Here is a 16,704-nt window from a genome sequence, read left to right as displayed (position 1 = left end):
CTGCCTGGTGAAAGAGACCAACCCTCAGCTGCCTACAACCACCTTTCAGGAAACTGTAGAAAGTGATAAGGTCACCCGTGAGTCGCTTTTCTCCAGTGTGTGTCTGGGCTGTGTCCCCGCGCTCTGACACCGCGTTAGGCTGGACACTGTGGTGACAGGTTACCATTCGCAGTGACACCACAGGGAGCCGGGCATTATCTGTCACGACTCCTCGCTGGGCTGGACGCGGTTTGCCTTGACACCTCAGTGGCCAGGACACCGTCTGTGCGGCACCCGCTGCCCCTCACGCGGAGCCACAGGCGGCTGCGGCCGTTCGGCGTTCCGCTATTTGCCGGGACTCCCCGTTCCTCGCCCGCCCCGCGGCCGTTCGGCGTTCCGCTATTTGCCGGGACTCCCCGTTCCTCGCCCGCCCCGCGGCCGTTCGGCGTTCCGCTATTTGCCGGGACTCCCCGTTCCTCGCCCGCCCCGCGGCCGTTCGGCGTTCCGCTATTTGCCGGGACTCCCCGTTCCTCGCCCGCCCGGGCCGGAGGCGCCGTGAGGGAGCGGGGCACGGCGGGCTCGGGCCGCGCGGTGCATTGTGGGCAGGGCCAACCGCCGCCGCCATTTTGTCTCTGTCAGGCGCGGCGCGGGCGGTCGGGGCGAGGCGGCCGAGCTGCTGTCTGGCGAGGGGGATTCGGCCCGCGGCTCACCATGATATCGGCCGCCCAGCTCCTCGATGAGCTCATGGGCCGGGACAGGAACCTGGCCCCGGATGAAAAGCGCAGCAACGTGCGGTGGGACCACGAGAGCGTGAGTGTAGCGCGGCCGCCCCTCTCCTCCCTCCTTTTTTTTTTTTTGCTCCAGCGCACTGCGCGTGGCCGGGGGTTTGTCGGAGCGACGTGGGCGGCTTCTCGGCCGGGGTGGAGGGGAGAGGAGGGAAGGAGTGAGGTGCCGGCCGGAGCGGGGGTTCCGCGTGGTTTGTCGGGGTGCGGGCCGGGCTCTCCGTGCTGGGCCCTGCATGGCGGCCTGGGGCGGGCCGGGCCTGGACGGGCGCGGGAGCAGCGCCGAGTCTCCCGGAGGAGGAGGAGGAGGGAGATCCCTGCACAGCCGGGCTGTGTTGGGCTGCAGGAGGGGCAGCCCCAGGGTTCGGGTGTCTGCGGGGGAAGGCTGTGCCCGCCGGGGCCGCCGTTACCGGGCGTTTACGGAGGGCTGGTGTGGTGGCGGAGGTCTCCCGTAGCCGAACACAAAAATGAGGCGGCGGGGCGGTTAAAGGAATTCAACACTTCTGAGTAGAAGCCGCTGACTTGCACCAAGAGGGATGAGGCAGATGTTCTAGTTTGGGAGATAAATGTCTCTGGGTCTCTTCCTGAGGGTGATGTTAGGGGTGGAAAAAGAAGGGCACGCGGCTTTAATGTTTGGGGGTTGTACTACAAGGAAAAACCATGAGACTGTGGAAAGTGAGGATTTGGTTAAGAAAAGCTTGATTCTTTCCTTATTTCCTCACTTAGAGGAATCTGCTTGGGAGTGGGGGGACGGAGACAAACCTAAACAATGCTGTTGTTTAGGAGTTCTTACGCACTTTTGTTAATGTGGTGTTCATTCATTTTCTGCAGTGAGTAGCCCAAATAAGACGACGTTGTTCTTATTGTTATTATTGTTGTTGTTTTTGTTATTATTAATTTTGTTATTATTAATTTTCTTTCTCCACTGGTTGAGCTTTAATGAATGATGAGTTAGTTTTGGCCATCATAGTTGAATTGTAAGTTATTTGAGGAAAACTCAGTGGTATCTACAGAGTTCCTGTAGCTACAGCTTTGGGAGAGATGAACACTGAAGAATTTTTAAATTGTATTTTCTCCCGTTCATGATAACTTTTTTTAGTTATGATGTATGTTAAAAAAAGGTGTCACAGTTACAATAATTTGTCACTTAAGTGACAGGAATTTCTGTGGTTTAAGCTGCAGAAAGCATTTAGCTCCTCCCCCTCAGCATTTGCTTAGGATGTTGTTTATTTGGGAGGAGGGAGAAATGCTTGGGTTTGGCTGTTCTAAATAGCATCTTAATCAATGGCGTTTCATGTTTTTATATGGGATTTAGGTCGTTATAAAGGATGATAATACTTGCTTGAATTGGTTGAATTTGCGTGATCTAAGGACCAATACTTGTCTTACCTTAGATTTTTCAAGCGTGAGGAATCACTCCCTCCCTTGAAAAGTGCTGTTCTGTTGGTGAGCAGTGCACATCAGGAAGAAATTGTGAGTTCAGGAAGTTTTCATGACCATACGTGTTTCTGGACTTCCTTTATTAAGAAAATAATTCAGTTCGGTGTTCAGTTAGAGACTTTCCTTTGGTTGTGAATTTAAAAAAAGGAGCAGTTAGATGAAATATATGAAATACAAGGTGAATGGCTTGAAGAGATAGAACAGATAAGGGGATTGGTTTGGTTTATTCATTATGGTGAGAAAGACTTCTTTCCTTGGCTGATTTTTGTTTTCCCCATCATTCACTTTTAATAAGTTCAGTTTACTTTCTTCATCGTCAAATGAGCAAATCACAGAATATTTTCGGTTTTTCTTTTCACTTACAACTTTAGGCTGAAGAGTTTGACTGTAACCAAAGGGCTCTGTCTCTAAGCTGTTCAGTTTTGTTGTTTTAGAAACGGGGCCTTGTCTCTCCCCCCCAGTCCTCGGACAGTTCAGAAAGTGAGAGCTGTCCTGGGTCTGAGAGCAGTGGGAGAGTTACAGGCTTAGGGCTGAGCCTTTAGTCCTGCAGGATCTGCTGCTGTTTGCTCTGCTTCTACTTTTATTTAGGACTAAGTACAACCTTTCTTCAAGGAATGTTTTCCTGGGTTCCTGTAGTCAACTGATGAGTTCATAAAGCCCAGCAATGACTCCTGTTAAACACGTGTCTCAGTTTGACTTTCTTTGTCACCTAAAGATAAAATTTGCAATGCTGACAGGTTTTTAAAGACAGGAAATGCAGATAAGGCTCAACTGGTAACATTAATTCCTCTGCCTGCTGTCCTGGTTTTCAGGTGAAATGTATGTGCTAATGTCATTTCTTTGGAGATTAGGCATAGATCATGAACATGCAGCTTGCTCAGTGCCAGCATGTTGTATTGATCCAAAGTGTAGGATTTTGTGTCACGTTTCATCAGTTTTGAACGTGGAAGATTATCACAAGCAGCTCATCTGTATTTTGCTTATCATTTGGAGATCGCATCGATGTGGCTATCACACTGGAAGGTGCAGTGAAATAAAAGATGGAAAGTGTGGAAGCAGAGGGTGCCATAGCTCAGTCTGTGGTTTATTTGCTGTGCCAATGAAACATGTCGATTATATGTTACAAAAGCTTTTGTAGAGCTTAAGTTCTTATTTTAAAACTTTGACATGATTAAAGCCTTTAATCTTTAAAAATTGGAATCCCACTTTTGGTATATTTCAGTGTGATGGCACGTCCTTAGGTGATCAGTCCTTGTTTTAGCAAAAACACTTTGTTTTGTGTGCAGGAAGAAATCACTAGTATCACATATTTTAGTCTTTCTGCTTACAATCATGTCTGTAGACAAGGTCTGTTTCTTTATTGATTCACACCTTCCTGCTCTAATACAGCACCTGCACAAAACAAGTTCTTGGGGAAGCAGCGATTGCGTAAGAGCTCAGAGGCTGTCCTGTAGCACAAGACAGGCAAGCGCGGGCTGCCCGTGCTCCTGGAAGGTTTTAAATTTTGATGCTCCTTCAAAGCCAGCTCTGGGTTTTCAGAAAGTGGAGAGGCGTGAAGAGCTCTTAGAGACAAATGGCTGTGAGCAATCGTCTCTGATAATGCAGCTTCTCAAAATGTAGGTCTGTGTTCAGAGTATGATGGGATGGTTTTAGCTATTTATGATGTGTTGTGCTTTTACTTTTATAATGCCAGCAACCTAAACTGCTTTGTGTTGAGGTAGAATTTAAGGGCTTAGTCCTCCAGGGGATGGAGGGAGAGGACAGAGCCTTCCATTACCAATCCTCTTCTAAAAACAAATAACATTTCTCTTTAAGAGTGGGCTCAGGAGAAGGGCTGATGTTTGTTTGGGTTTGGGTGGGCGGGCATTGCTCTTAAAATGTCTGCTGCATGTGAGCTTTAATGGATTCAAAGAACTCAGCTGTGAGAAGGAATTTACTAGTTTTTGGTGTGTAAGACAGTCTGCTGGGTTTTATTCTCAGCCTTTTTACTAGGAATTGTCTCCCTAAAGGAATTTGCTTATGTAATTGTTTATTACTGTTAAGAGTCTTCTCCATCAGTAAATAAATTTCTTGCAGAAGAGAAAGATGTTGATGAGGAAGCATTAACAATATAGAGCTGTCAATAGCTTCGTAATACGGAAAAGCTTTGAACTGCTTCCCAAACTACAACTGAGTTTACAATTCTTGCTGTTAACTTAGCAGACTTGGATGTAAAGGATACTACTTTCCACGTCCAAGAGATTCCAGGGATTAGTGAATTTGTGATGAAGAAGTGGAAAGTTCCAAGCATCCCTCTTTGTAGTGTCATAGTGTCTTATCAAAATGTGAGCACTCAGGGGCTTTGAAACCCAAGCTGTGGCTTATACTGCAGCAGCAATTTGACAGTGATGCTTCTTGCTAGCAGAGTTGTTGGAATAATTCTGCAGAAAGGGATAAATGCTCATTACCTGCATACGGAGTGCTGCCTTCCAAACTGCCGGTTATGGAATGTGTTTTCATGTTGTGATCAGTGCAGCAGCCTGATAAACCATGGCTGGGTGATGTCAGGTGAAATTTATTGGTCATCTCTCTTTCCTTTAATGGTTCCATGATGCTTGAGCCCTTCCTTGGCACTTACTGTTCCCACTCACCGTGGATTCCTTAGGATTGATTGGGAGTGCAGTTGATGTTCAGCCTGGGAAGGCAGATGTTGCACTTAGTGAAGCTGAGCTGGAATGATTCCTGCAAGGTTCTGCAGGATTCCAGCAAGTTATGTTTTTTTGTTGAAGCAAACTCAGTTGAAGAGCATAATGAACTAAGTATGAGAGGGGAAGAAAATAACTTCAGCTGCAGTGGTCTGAACCACTCTGAAGTGAGAATTTCTCTGCAGGCTGCTGTCCAGGAGAGAATGTCAGGTAATTCACTGAGTGCTGTCCTAGTGCTACAGTGGCAGCATCTAGAGCTGGTAGGAGAAAATTATGGCAGCTTTTTAGAGTTGTGTGTGTGTGTTTTTGTTGTTATTTTGGGTTTGAGGGGATTTTTGTTTGTTTGATATGGCTTTTGTTTGTTTAGGGTTTTTAATATGTAAATAATACAGTGTATGGCATGTTTATACATCATATATTAGTATATAAATCTCATGTATTAGTATTTATACCTCATATTTTGGTGTATATATACCTCATATTTTAGTTCTGGTTACTGCAACTTTTGACTATAACCATCAGTTCATAAAAAGGGGATTTTCCTAGTAGTACTGTTACATAATAATTGTAATTCTTTTTGGTTTTTATTGAGGGTGGGTATTTTTATTCTGTTTTGTTCATCATATTTCTAATTACTTTTTATTTGCTTCTTCTGTTAGTGCTAGTTTCTAAACTGTTACAGGCCAGTTTGCCTAATTTTTTGGTTGTTTGAAGATACTCTACAACCCTTTTAACAGTCTGGTATGGTCAGGCTGTCATTACTGTGCTCTCTCTTGTCTTAGGAAATTGTGTAATCCATCTCTGAAATTTTTTGGGAAGTGTTATTCCACTTACCCTTATACCTGGATGTGAGTATGAGAAAATGGAAGAAGAAGAGAATGTATAGAGAAATTACATTTCTATGGACTCGTGCAGACATCCAGCCCAGAAACTGTTCCTTCGAAGCAACTCTGTAGTAAAACAAGGGATATTGCAGCTTTCAGAAAAGAGCAGATTCTGAAACCAGGTTTTGTCCAGTAACTTTCTCCTTTCTGAGGGAAAAAAAAGTCATTTCACATGTTTTTTTAACTATTCTTGGTAAATTGCTTTAGATAGGTACCAGTGTCCAAACCTGGGTCATGGGAGAAGTATTCAAATTACACAATAAGAGATTTGTTTGTGGTTTTTGCCCATGGTTTGTTAAAAGAAAGCCTGATTGTTTTTCTGAGGAATCTGTAAAGCAATCAGTAGAGTTTTAACTTCTGGAGCCTGATTTGCAGTCTGGCAATTAGGTTGGAAATATAAATCAGGCTGACCAAAATAAATCAATTTGATCAGCAGGTATCACAGGCTTTTTAGTGAGGTGGTGGTGTTTGGGGCCTCTCTCCACCCCCATTTCTTGAAATACTTCAGTCTGTATTTTGGGAGATAAGAAACTGCAAGTGTTTGTCTGCAGGATTTGTGAGACTGTTAGAACTGGGCTGTAAAATGCATTCATAGTTATTAGATTGGCCAAAAATGAGAAAGTGGTGTCATGGAAAGGAGGTGCTGGAAGAACATCCAGGCTGGTTTTGGATTTACACCTTAATTAATGGCAGTCACATCTGTGGGAAGGGTCTGGTGAAAAGTTAATTATTTAAGATTGTTAATGAAGTTAGGGGTGAAAGTATTTCTGATTCTACCCTTATAGCTGTTCTGATGGACAGACAGGCGATAATTCCGTGTTAGGAACTTCAGGAACTGAAGCTATGCCCATGCTTATGGGTGAGGGCGAATAATCTTTTTAACAAAAGCTGGCTTTATCCCATCATATGTTAAGTATTTACTCACTAGGGTAACAGGCTTTTGGGTTTTTGAACTTTCTGATGGTGTTTTTCTGTTATCAGAAAAAGAACCTGCCTCAATGTAAAACTAGACTGTGCAGAGGCAAACCAAACCCCTTCTAGTGAGCAGGAAACCAGGTTAAAATGAGTGTCTCCTCTGCCTGAAGAACTACATGATGTCTTGTTGCCTGTCATTCTTAAAGTAGCAAATTTTAAAAGCATTGGAGTGGGAAAGCTTCTGGATAATTCTGTCTGCTAATTAACATCCAAATCCTTGGGACAGTACCTGATGTTTGAGTGTAGGTGGCTCCTGTTCTCCAGGCCAGCAGCTCTGAGGAAGTGAAGGCTGAACACAAAGCTGTTCCAGGCAAGGAAAGGAACTTGCTCCATGCTTCCATGGCACTTGTTCTCACCTCTTGTGGCTTCTCACAGTTAAGGGTTTCACTGAAACTTATTAATTAGTCCAATCTGATGTCATTCCTTTCCTTCAGAAATGTTAAATATTGATAAATTGATGACACTTCCCTCTAATCTTAAATATTTAGGGGTAAAATTAAGAACTATTAGTATTACAAGGAAAAGTAAGATTTTTGGTGTTTTGTCATCAAGATGCATCTTGTAGCACTTAGTGCTGCCAGGAAATATAAAGGTAGAGGTTGTATAAAATTTTCAGAACTTTTATTATGTTCAAAGGAAACTTTATAACTGTGTTTTAGAAATAAAAGTGATTACATAGAATTTTCAATTCAAGAGGCAAAAAATGATGCCTGTTTCTTTTCTTCTCTGTCAGGTTTGCAAATACTATCTTTGTGGCTTCTGTCCAGCTGAATTATTTACAAATACCCGTTCTGATTTAGGTAAGTTTATAAGTCATGACATTTTTATTCACTTAAATGTATTTACAGTTGGGCTTTTGTTTGCAAACTATGTCTTTAATGTTTACAAGCTATGTTAATTGCTCAGTCAGAGCACTTTTTAAAAAATTTTTTCATTTCAAGGGCTACCAGTGATGCAGTATGCTGAAAGTAATATTTATTCCAGATCCTACTTTGTCTAAGTGAAAACAACTTCTTAATTTTTTTTTCGTACTGTGTAAGCCAAATTATTGGGTGGTGGGGTGCTTTTCTCCTGCTCAGGTGGCAGTGTCTTGTTCGGGTTATTCTACCTGGGCAGGGTTTTACCCTATTTTTGTGTGAGTATACATTATTGAGCTGCTTTACATTAGAGACTCACTTACTGTAATAGTTATTTCTGGAGATCAGCTTTAAATTACTGGTCATTTTCAAGTGATGGCTATATGTAGCATGTAGTTTGGAGATGGTTATTTAGCAAAGCCAGACTTTTTGTCCTGGTGTTAGTTTCCAGGTCTGAAGAGTTTGAGAGTCTGGGGAAGGTGAGGAATTTTGACACAGCCACCTTCATGAACTCAGGGCACATACCTCCTCATTTTCTCCCAAGATCTATGTTTTAAGTAGCCAGTGTGCTGCAGAGAGCCCTGGAAGGCAGAAAGTGCCTGATAAAATTACCCTTCATATGTAATTTTTCTTTTTTAAGCCCCAGATATTTAGGATATTACACTGTTTGTATTTACTGATGTAAAACTTGATCTGGAAATTCCATTTTTATGAAGGCTTCGTATGTAGAGTCTCTTGGTTTTCCAATTACTAAATGATGCTGACATTCTTTTTCTTTAATGTATCTTTCAAGCTCCAAGCAAAGGAAGCAGAAAGGCAGAAGCATAAAAGTCCTTGTGAAATGTTTATAGCCCTTTTCTGTCGTGGTGCACAAACAAATGCTGGTGGAATATGAATACAACATTTAGGAATGCAAACTTAAGTTTTTTTGTGTTGTCTTTTTAGGTCCTTGTGAAAAAATTCATGATGAAAATCTGCGCAAACAGTAAGTTTGTTGTTTGATATATTAAAGCAAATAGAGTTTCTGGTATCTTTGAAACTTGTTAATTGCAATCCAAACATTACCGATTACTTGCTCTTTTTATTTGCATAAATTTATTTAAATTTTTATTTAAATAAAAATTTACTTTTTTAAATATATAATATTGTCTTATTGAGAGCAAGAATTTACAATACTGTGTATCTGGTTACTTAGTTTTCATCTGTTACAGGTTGATGTGAGCTCTGGTTTTTAAACTCTTTTCTCAGGTATGAGAAGAGCTCTCGGTTTATGAAGGTGGGCTACGAAAGAGACTTCCTGCGCTATTTGCAGAGCTTGCTGGCCGAGGTGGAGCGCAGGATCCGGAGGGGCCATGCTCGTTTGGCACTGTCACAGAACCAGCAGTCTTCTGGGGTGAGTGTGCAAGAGTCACTGAGGTAGCTTTTCCTGTAGATAGCATCTTCAGGGTCTTGGCTATTCAGGTAAAACTTACTGTTATCCAGAAGATTCCTGATCAGTAAGATTTTTCATCTGTTAGTCAGCTGATGGCATCTGGTATTAATGGACAAGCCAAGTGATTCCACAGTCAGCAGGTCTGTTCTTACAGTCTCTTGTTTCCTCAGAATGAGGATCTGTTCTCTGCCTGTCACGTGTTGTCTTTATCCTGACAACCTCAGTTTACCTTCTCTGCACTAGCTGCACGTTCCTCCCTCCCTGCACTAGAAAGCCGTGTCTTTTCCCCGTGTAGATTTGGAGCAGTGACTGTGGGCTGTGCTGTGTGAGTTTTGTGGCTGCCAGGGCAGCTTTGTTCCTTTCTGCTGCCCCACCTCACTGTTCTGTGCAAAGTCCAGTTGCTTCGGAAGGAGCTGTGGACAGTATGCACTCAAGAGATACCACTTGTGGAGCAGAGATGGGAGGGCAGCAGTTAGTCAATTCTGGCAGCCTGCAGTGAGGACACTGCTGACAAATACATCTTTGAAGTGAGATTCTTTTTGCATTTTGCACTCAGAACTTGAAATTCAAAACCCACAGAACTTCTAAGTCATACTTGAATGTCTGCAAAGATACGTAGTAGCTGCATGGAAGTGTCATGGTTTAAAGTTAGGATTTTGAGTACAGGTTTCTTACCTTTTATGGGCCAGGACCTTGGACATATTTGTTGATTTGGGAGGAATTAGTGTGACTAGACTTAACAAGGGTGGAGTAAATTGTGCTGAGGAGTGTTTTTTTATATTAGACTAGACTATTACTTGTAGCTTCTCGTGGGAGAAGAGGCCAGGGGGAGGTTATTCCCAAAGCATCTCTGGAATATGTGAAGATATACATTTGTGTGTTTAAGCTATTTTAACAAAAGAAGAAAAAAAACCCAACAAGGAAAGAAAAAAAAACCCACCTCACTCTTGTACTTTTTGCAGGGAGCAGGACCTACTGGTAAAAATGAGGAGAAGATTCAGGTATTAACTGACAAAATCGATGTACTGCTTCAACAGGTGAGGGTTTTTTAACCCCTCTAAGAGAGATCTCTTGTTTTTGTTACTTGATCAAAAATTAAACTTTTAATTTTTTTATTGCCTTTTAGATTGAAGAATTAGGTTCAGAAGGAAAGGTGGAAGAAGCACAAGGAATGATGAAACTTGTTGAACAGTTAAAAGAAGAGAGAGAACTGCTGAGGTCTACGACTTCAGTAAGTAATGTGTTTGTAGTTCTGTGTGACATATCAAAATGTGCTGCACAGTACATTCTGAATAACCTTGTCCTTCCACTGCAGGCATGCAAGGTCTGTGCAGAATTTATTACATAGTAACAGCACATTTGGCTTTGTTAATCCAGTGCGTTGATTAGGCATTCTACCTTGAGAATGGGCTTTCTGCACACAAATTATGAAATTATTCACCCAGCAGTCCTGGAGGAGAGCTTGCACCTTCCTGTAGGCGAGGTCTCAGTTAAACTTCGCCCTGTAGCCTCTGCAATATATTTCTGCTGAACTACCAGTGTGACTTACAGAAAGCCCTTGAGTCAGGGCTGTGACTAGAGACAGGTATTTGTCTGACTCTCAGAGCTACAGAAGCCAGAGGGGTTAAGTATCAAGTTCCTGTTAATAAAAAGGAGTTTAAGTTTAAAGATTTTATTTTAGTGTTTAATGAAATGCTCAAATTTGGTTTCTTGTTTTATTTTTAAGAGCTCATAAATGTTGCAGGCAGATCATTTATGTCCATACTGTATGATTCCTGAACATTGCACAGCAATAATCATCTGGGTTTATGTTGAAATTTCAGTGTACTTCTCATGTCTGTTGAAACAGTGGTTTAATTTGACCACCATGCTTTTAAATAGAAGCCAGTATTTCTTTTTGTTTTTCTTTGTGGGGTATTCTAGCCTTTTGATTGCTTGATATATATTCCAGGGTAGTTCTGCAGCTCCTGACATTTCAGTTGATGCCAAAGAAATCTTTAAAAAAGAAAGCTTTAGAAGAGAATCTTAAAACTTTAATTTTTCTGATACTGCTAGGAAGTTGCAGATATGACTGTGTACATGTTAATGCAGTGAGTAATGGTTCTGTGATTTCTCATGGACTCCTTCCATGTGGGAAATGGGCATAGAGTTGCCTCTTTTCTCCCTATTTACTGCAATGGGGTGCAGTGCTCCAAAGATAAAGCTGGCAGATGTGATTTCAGCTTTCAGTAGAGCCATGGATTTGACAACAGTAGCATAGAGTTAAAAATCTCTTCACTGGTTAAAACTTTGCCTTATCACATATTCTTCTTTTTCAGACAATTGAGAGCTTTGCAGCCCAGGAAAAACAAATGGAAGTTTGTGAAGTTTGTGGAGCCTTTTTAATTGTAGGAGATGCACAGTCCAGGGTAGATGACCACTTGATGGGAAAGCAGCACATGGGTTATGCCAAAATAAAAGCTACTGTAGAAGATTTAAAAGTAAGTATTTCCTCCAGTTACTGAAATGAAAAATGATTGGAGGTTTCCTAATGCACATAGAAAGCTGTTTGTTGGATTTTCTCAAGAGGGTGAAACACTCCAAGAAATGGAATCCTGCACTGTGCTTTCACTGATGTAATTTGTTGTGACATTAGATACAAGCAAAGATGTTGATTCAGGTGTGAATTTTTATGGCCTTTTTAAAGAACTGTAGTCTGGCCTCTGTTCTTGTGATAGTGACAAGCAAAAAGAAGTTCTGGAAGTCAAAGGATTTTCATTTCAGGGATTTTAGAAAGTACTGTCATTTGTTTGGAAAATAACACTGAACTATTTTAAAAGTTTAGGCTTTTACATCCTCAGAATCTGTAAGTTTAAGTATCTTAGGTAATCTTCATTTCTTCCTGTGAATTTGTTTTTTAAGGAAAAGTTACGAAAAAGAACAGAAGAGCCTGACCGTGATGAGAGGTTGAAAAAAGAGAAGCTAGAACGGGAAGAGAGGGAGAAAGAGAGGGAGCGGGAAAGAGAAGAGCGAGAACGGAAGAGACGACGTGAAGAGGAAGAAAAGGAAAAAGAGAGGGCTCGTGACAGAGAGAGACGTAAAAGGAGCCGCTCACGGAGCAGGCATTCAAGCAGGACGTCTGACAGGAGGTGCAGCCGCTCACGAGACCACAAAAGGTCGAGAAGCAGAGAAAGAAGGCGAAGCAGGTACCTCTGTGTGTCTCTTAAGTATTTTCATGTAACTTTCCGAAAGGTGAAAATCTTGTGGGGATTTGATCTGTCAACCTGAGTCACATCATTGATATGTTAGCTTCGCTTGGGTCTTGCTTCTTGAGTGAAGACACACCTTACTGGTTCTAAGGATAAGCAAGTTTTTGATGAATGTCACTGTCATCTCTCCATTTTTGGAAGATGACACCATAGTGGTGGAAGTGGCTTTATGAGGGAGCTTTCAGCAGACAAAGAATGCTCCCAAAAAACAGGATCACGTTTCTTCCTTCAGTTCCTTTATTTCATGGTGGTAGATACTTCTAAGCTGTGTAGGTAAGTCTGTCAGTAAATAAAGAGGGCAATATGAAACTACTTCTTACGTACTGGGAAATACGCGATATGTTAAGATTTGATTTCTGCAGATAATCACTGTATTTAAAAGTGCTACTGTTATACTGTTTTATATTTTGAGTTAGAAAACAGCAGCTGAGGTTTACATTTTTGAAATTCTCTCTGAATATGAAGGAGTCGTGACCGGAGGAGAAGCAGAAGCCATGATAGATCAGAAAGGAAACACAGGTCTCGTAGTAGGGACAGGAGACGGTCAAAAAGCCGGGATCGGAAGTCCTACAAGCACAGAAGCAAAAGCAGAGAGAGAGACCAAGACAGGAAGTCAAAAGAAAAAGGTATGTTTGTATAAAGACTGAGTTCTTAGCAAGTTCTGAAACTAATCTTTTTTTTAGAGTCTCAAAAGCTGTTAGCCTGTCAGTGAGCTGGCTGAAAGTTTAGTACCAAATCAGACCTGGTTCTGAAGGCTGTGTGTGTTGCTGTAAGCAATTTGAAGCATTTTGTTCTTTCCAGTTACTGTTACTGCACTTGTGTGCATACCTAGACCCCAGTGTCCTTCTCTTACCTGTTGCACTTTGTCTGCAGAAGAAGTGTGCAAAGATTTTTATATATTTTAAGAACTGTTTACCCTTAGAAAAACATAAGCCTGTAATCGTTTCCTAAGACTGAATGTCTTATATTCTTACTCTTAGTGGATATTTGCAATTATCCTTTGCAGGAGCATGTTTTGTCGGAGGTTGGTACCTGGCTTCTCACTTGTACCATGTATTACTTCTCAGCACTATCATGTTTCCTTCATTATCCTTTTAACAGTGCTTTAAAGTTTTTTTCCTAATCTATAAATGCAGTCCAAGATAAATATTGCAGAATCTCTGTGATGCTCTAAATGACAATTTATGCCTTCTCCCCAGTCTCCTGCTTTCCACCCTGCGATCTTTCTCCCTTTTTTTTCATTGTTTTGATTGTTTGTTTGTTTGTTTGTTATTTAAACAAAGTGAGTTTTCCTTTGTCAGTGTTCAGGTGAGTCTCAACAGAAAGCTGTGTTAGTCCTTGGAACGGTTTTGTAGCTGTACATGCCATGTAGCACAGCATTCATGGTGACTCACTGCTTCACCAGAGATTGAAGCTCAGAAACTTTTAAGTAGGATTACAAAGAGCTACAGTGAGAACACTGTAGATTTCACATTTTGTGAGAAGATGCTAATTCACTGTTCTTGCTAAATTTCCCCCTTTAAAAGTCTTTTGGAACTTCTGTAGGAACGTAATGCTTCTGGCTCTGGTGGGGAGCTGACTAATGGCAAGTCTGAAACAGCCACCCCACTTCATGGGCTGATCATCAGTAATGGATGAAAGAATTGTGTTTCTAAGGTACTTCTGAGGTTCTCTGGAATGAAAGGTGCTCTGTGCATGTGTCTGGGTTGCATAGGCCTGTCTGCTTGACCCTTCTCTGTATTTATCCAGTGGATTGGTTGCCAAAATGTTGGTAATGCTTCTTATATTTCTCTTCCCTGACTTCCTCAGACTGTTTCAATTATTCTGGTTTATGCTGTGGGCATCTTTAGTATTGATTCTTCTCTCATTTTCCTTTGCCATGTAAGAGAGTGGGTTTTGTTGCTTGCTCATTGGCAGTGGAAATGATGTGCAGGCTTTAAACTCAGATTCAGTGTTGTAGCCTATATCTGACCATTTGTTACTATTCCTACCTGATACTGTGCCTTTTTTGCCTGCTTTATGAACAGATATCTGGTACTTGGTCAAGAATGTCCTGTTCTCCTGAATGTGTGTATCTATGTATATAAATAACTGTTTCCTTTTTTATTCAAATTTGGTCTGGTTTTGAGCTTTTCAGTTCTTTCCTTAATCTTCCCATAAATAGAGGAGCTAGTGAACTTTCTTCAGCATCTCAAGTATTTTTAGTTTTAACCTGACTGATTTCCTTGCTGGCTGTTTTATTTGCTGCTTGCTACTTTCTTCCACCAGAAATGAGAACAGTGAGGTGATGCTATGAGCTGCAATGAAAATCCCACCTGGGAAAATCAATTGCTTTTTTTGACTATGCCATCTGTAAAAACACAAATAGGCCTTAGGCCAGGACTGTAATGCTGAAGAAGTTTGTGATTTCCCTTTGTTGGGAAAATTCTTTAACAGAAAAAAATATAAGAGAGGAGGGGAGGAAGGAAAAACCAAACCCAATAGTAGTTAATAAGGCAACATTGAATTTCTGTGCTGAAGGTGTAAGCACCATTGCATTCTCTTATTTGCAATGTGTCACTGTAGGTAGATAGTTAAGAAGAAAGCTTTAGAGATTAATATATTTGAAGTATGTGGCTTTTGCCCAATAGTAACTTAAAAGTTAAAACTTAACTTAGTACATTGGGAATCGTGGCTTCAGAATCTACTTGTCTTTATAGCCACCACTGATCTGCATTTGTAAAAGCAAGCAGCAAAGGCTGTAACTACTCATGGTAGTGCCTTTCATATGGAAATCTTAGACTGCATTATAAATATGAATATTAACACCAGAAAGCCCTAAGGAACAGTTGCCCAAGACTTGGGTACAGTTGCACATTAAATTAGTGCCACACTTTGAAGATGCTGAAGTCCTGGCTTCTTGTTCAGTAAGATACTGTAGGCGACGGCAACCAAGGTTATAAGAAAAAAGTGTGTAAAAATGGGGGCACTTGATTTGTGACTCAGATTTCAGGGTCAGGGATACCTTTGCTAAAGAAAGGAGCCACCAGCCATAAACACTAGCTAAACATTAGCATAATTTAAACCAGTAGAATGCACCTACTGTTCAAGTTAACAAACTTAAGAGCAGATAGAATAAATAGGGGGTTTTAATAAAAGAAAAATTATTTTCAAATAGCTTCATTTTTTGAAGGGTTAATACTGGAATGGGCCTCTAGACCACTTTGGCTTGGCTCTCTATCTTGCCTAATCTGGATTCTGATACTTATATAAAAATAATTATGATCACGTTTTAATGTTAGTGATTAAACCTCAGCAAATATTGCCAGAACAGCTCAGTAGTACTGGGTATTATGTTTGATTTTCTGAACAGTAAAGCGATTCACTTGGTCGTAATAAGAATTCTCACAAAATGCATCTCAGTTGCCCACACAAACTCAATCAGAAAAATGTGTATGTATTTAATCAGGAAGGAAAGGCAGTATTATACAATTATACCTAATAGGTCTCAGCTGAAATACTACACTCAGTTTCAACAGCAAACTAATTTTATGTGCCTTCTCTCTTACTGATTAAAATGCAGTGGAGGAACTTCTTGCAGACACTTTAGAGGTTGAAAAGTTATTGGGCTGTTTGTTGAATACACTTCTTCAGTTCTGCTTGGCAAACTGGAGGTTTGCTATGGTAAACCTATTTTAATACTAAAATTTTTAGGAGAGTTTTGATCTTTCATACCACAGTTTATTAGCTTTTTAACCTTAAACAAAATTATCCTTCCTGACCACATTCAAGACACAAACAAGACAGAACAAAACCCTGCACACTGCACATCCATAGGGCTATTAAGATCTACCATATCTACATAGGACAGAAGATAAGATTATTGGACTGACTACTAGTCCTCTGCGGGGAAACAAGACTACTATTCCTCAGTGGATCCACGTGTGCACCGGAGATACCTTTAAGACACAAAAAGAAGACTTTTTAACAAGGTTAGTTAGAGTGCAATCTACCTGCGGAGTTGCCAAATCAAGGGCAGACAGACCCAAAGTGACTTAGTCCTTCAGTGAGCTGGGTGACGTTGCCGTGTGCTTCCTCCAAGCACCCTGCACTGGATGTGCTGCTGCAGGTGAATCCTCACTACTGGTGGTCATTAGGCAGTTGCCCTCATTTCTCTGTGAGGACTTTACCCTGTCCTTTGGTAGTGTGTTATAAAACAAAAAAGTTGGGATGTCACTGCTCTTTTAAAGCTTAATTTCTTGCCTTGTCTCCTGGAATATAAAAGTGTGTTATGCCAGTCTAGGTGATGATAATATTATTTAAAATAGCTTTTTCAGAGTGTTTGATCTGTGTGCTCCTGTGTTGGGGATATATCTGTCTATTTATATTATTTATTTTGATTGCCCGGATAGCAGGGAATATTCAGAAAAAAGAGCATGAATGT

At 41.2% G+C, this 16,704-nt stretch overlaps 1 protein-coding gene across 5 annotated transcripts in view; it reads left to right on the top strand.

Annotated features, from left to right (window-relative positions):
• The first annotated feature begins 673 nt into the window (after nucleotides 1-673).
• The window catches only part of LUC7L3 (LUC7 like 3 pre-mRNA splicing factor), a 19,252-nt gene continuing 3,221 nt past the window's right edge, over nucleotides 674-16,704 (top strand). For 3 of the 5 annotated variants that reach the window (XM_066200796.1, XM_066200795.1, XM_066200797.1), the window contains exons 1-9: nucleotides 676-789; nucleotides 7,478-7,544; nucleotides 8,547-8,586; nucleotides 8,850-8,994; nucleotides 9,996-10,070; nucleotides 10,160-10,264; nucleotides 11,352-11,513; nucleotides 11,935-12,218; nucleotides 12,747-12,907. In XM_066200796.1, coding sequence (XP_066056893.1) covers nucleotides 691-789; nucleotides 7,478-7,544; nucleotides 8,547-8,586; nucleotides 8,850-8,994; nucleotides 9,996-10,070; nucleotides 10,160-10,264; nucleotides 11,352-11,513; nucleotides 11,935-12,218; nucleotides 12,747-12,907 — 1,138 coding nt within the window. In that variant the 5' untranslated portion in view covers nucleotides 676-690. Of the gene's footprint in view, nucleotides 790-7,477; nucleotides 7,545-8,546; nucleotides 8,587-8,849; nucleotides 8,995-9,995; nucleotides 10,071-10,159; nucleotides 10,265-11,351; nucleotides 11,514-11,934; nucleotides 12,219-12,746; nucleotides 12,908-16,126; nucleotides 16,253-16,704 lie in introns of those variants that run through there. The other 2 variants (XM_066200798.1, XR_010723483.1) reach the window with 2 other exon arrangements.

The sequence above is a fragment of the Chamaea fasciata genome, unplaced genomic scaffold, assembly GCF_029207755.1.
Source record: "Chamaea fasciata isolate MVZ Bird 193981 ecotype frontalis unplaced genomic scaffold, bChaFas1.0.hap1 SCAF_19, whole genome shotgun sequence".
Classification (NCBI taxonomy): Eukaryota; Metazoa; Chordata; class Aves; order Passeriformes; family Sylviidae; genus Chamaea; species Chamaea fasciata.
This window is presented reverse-complemented; position numbering and strand designations above follow the sequence as displayed.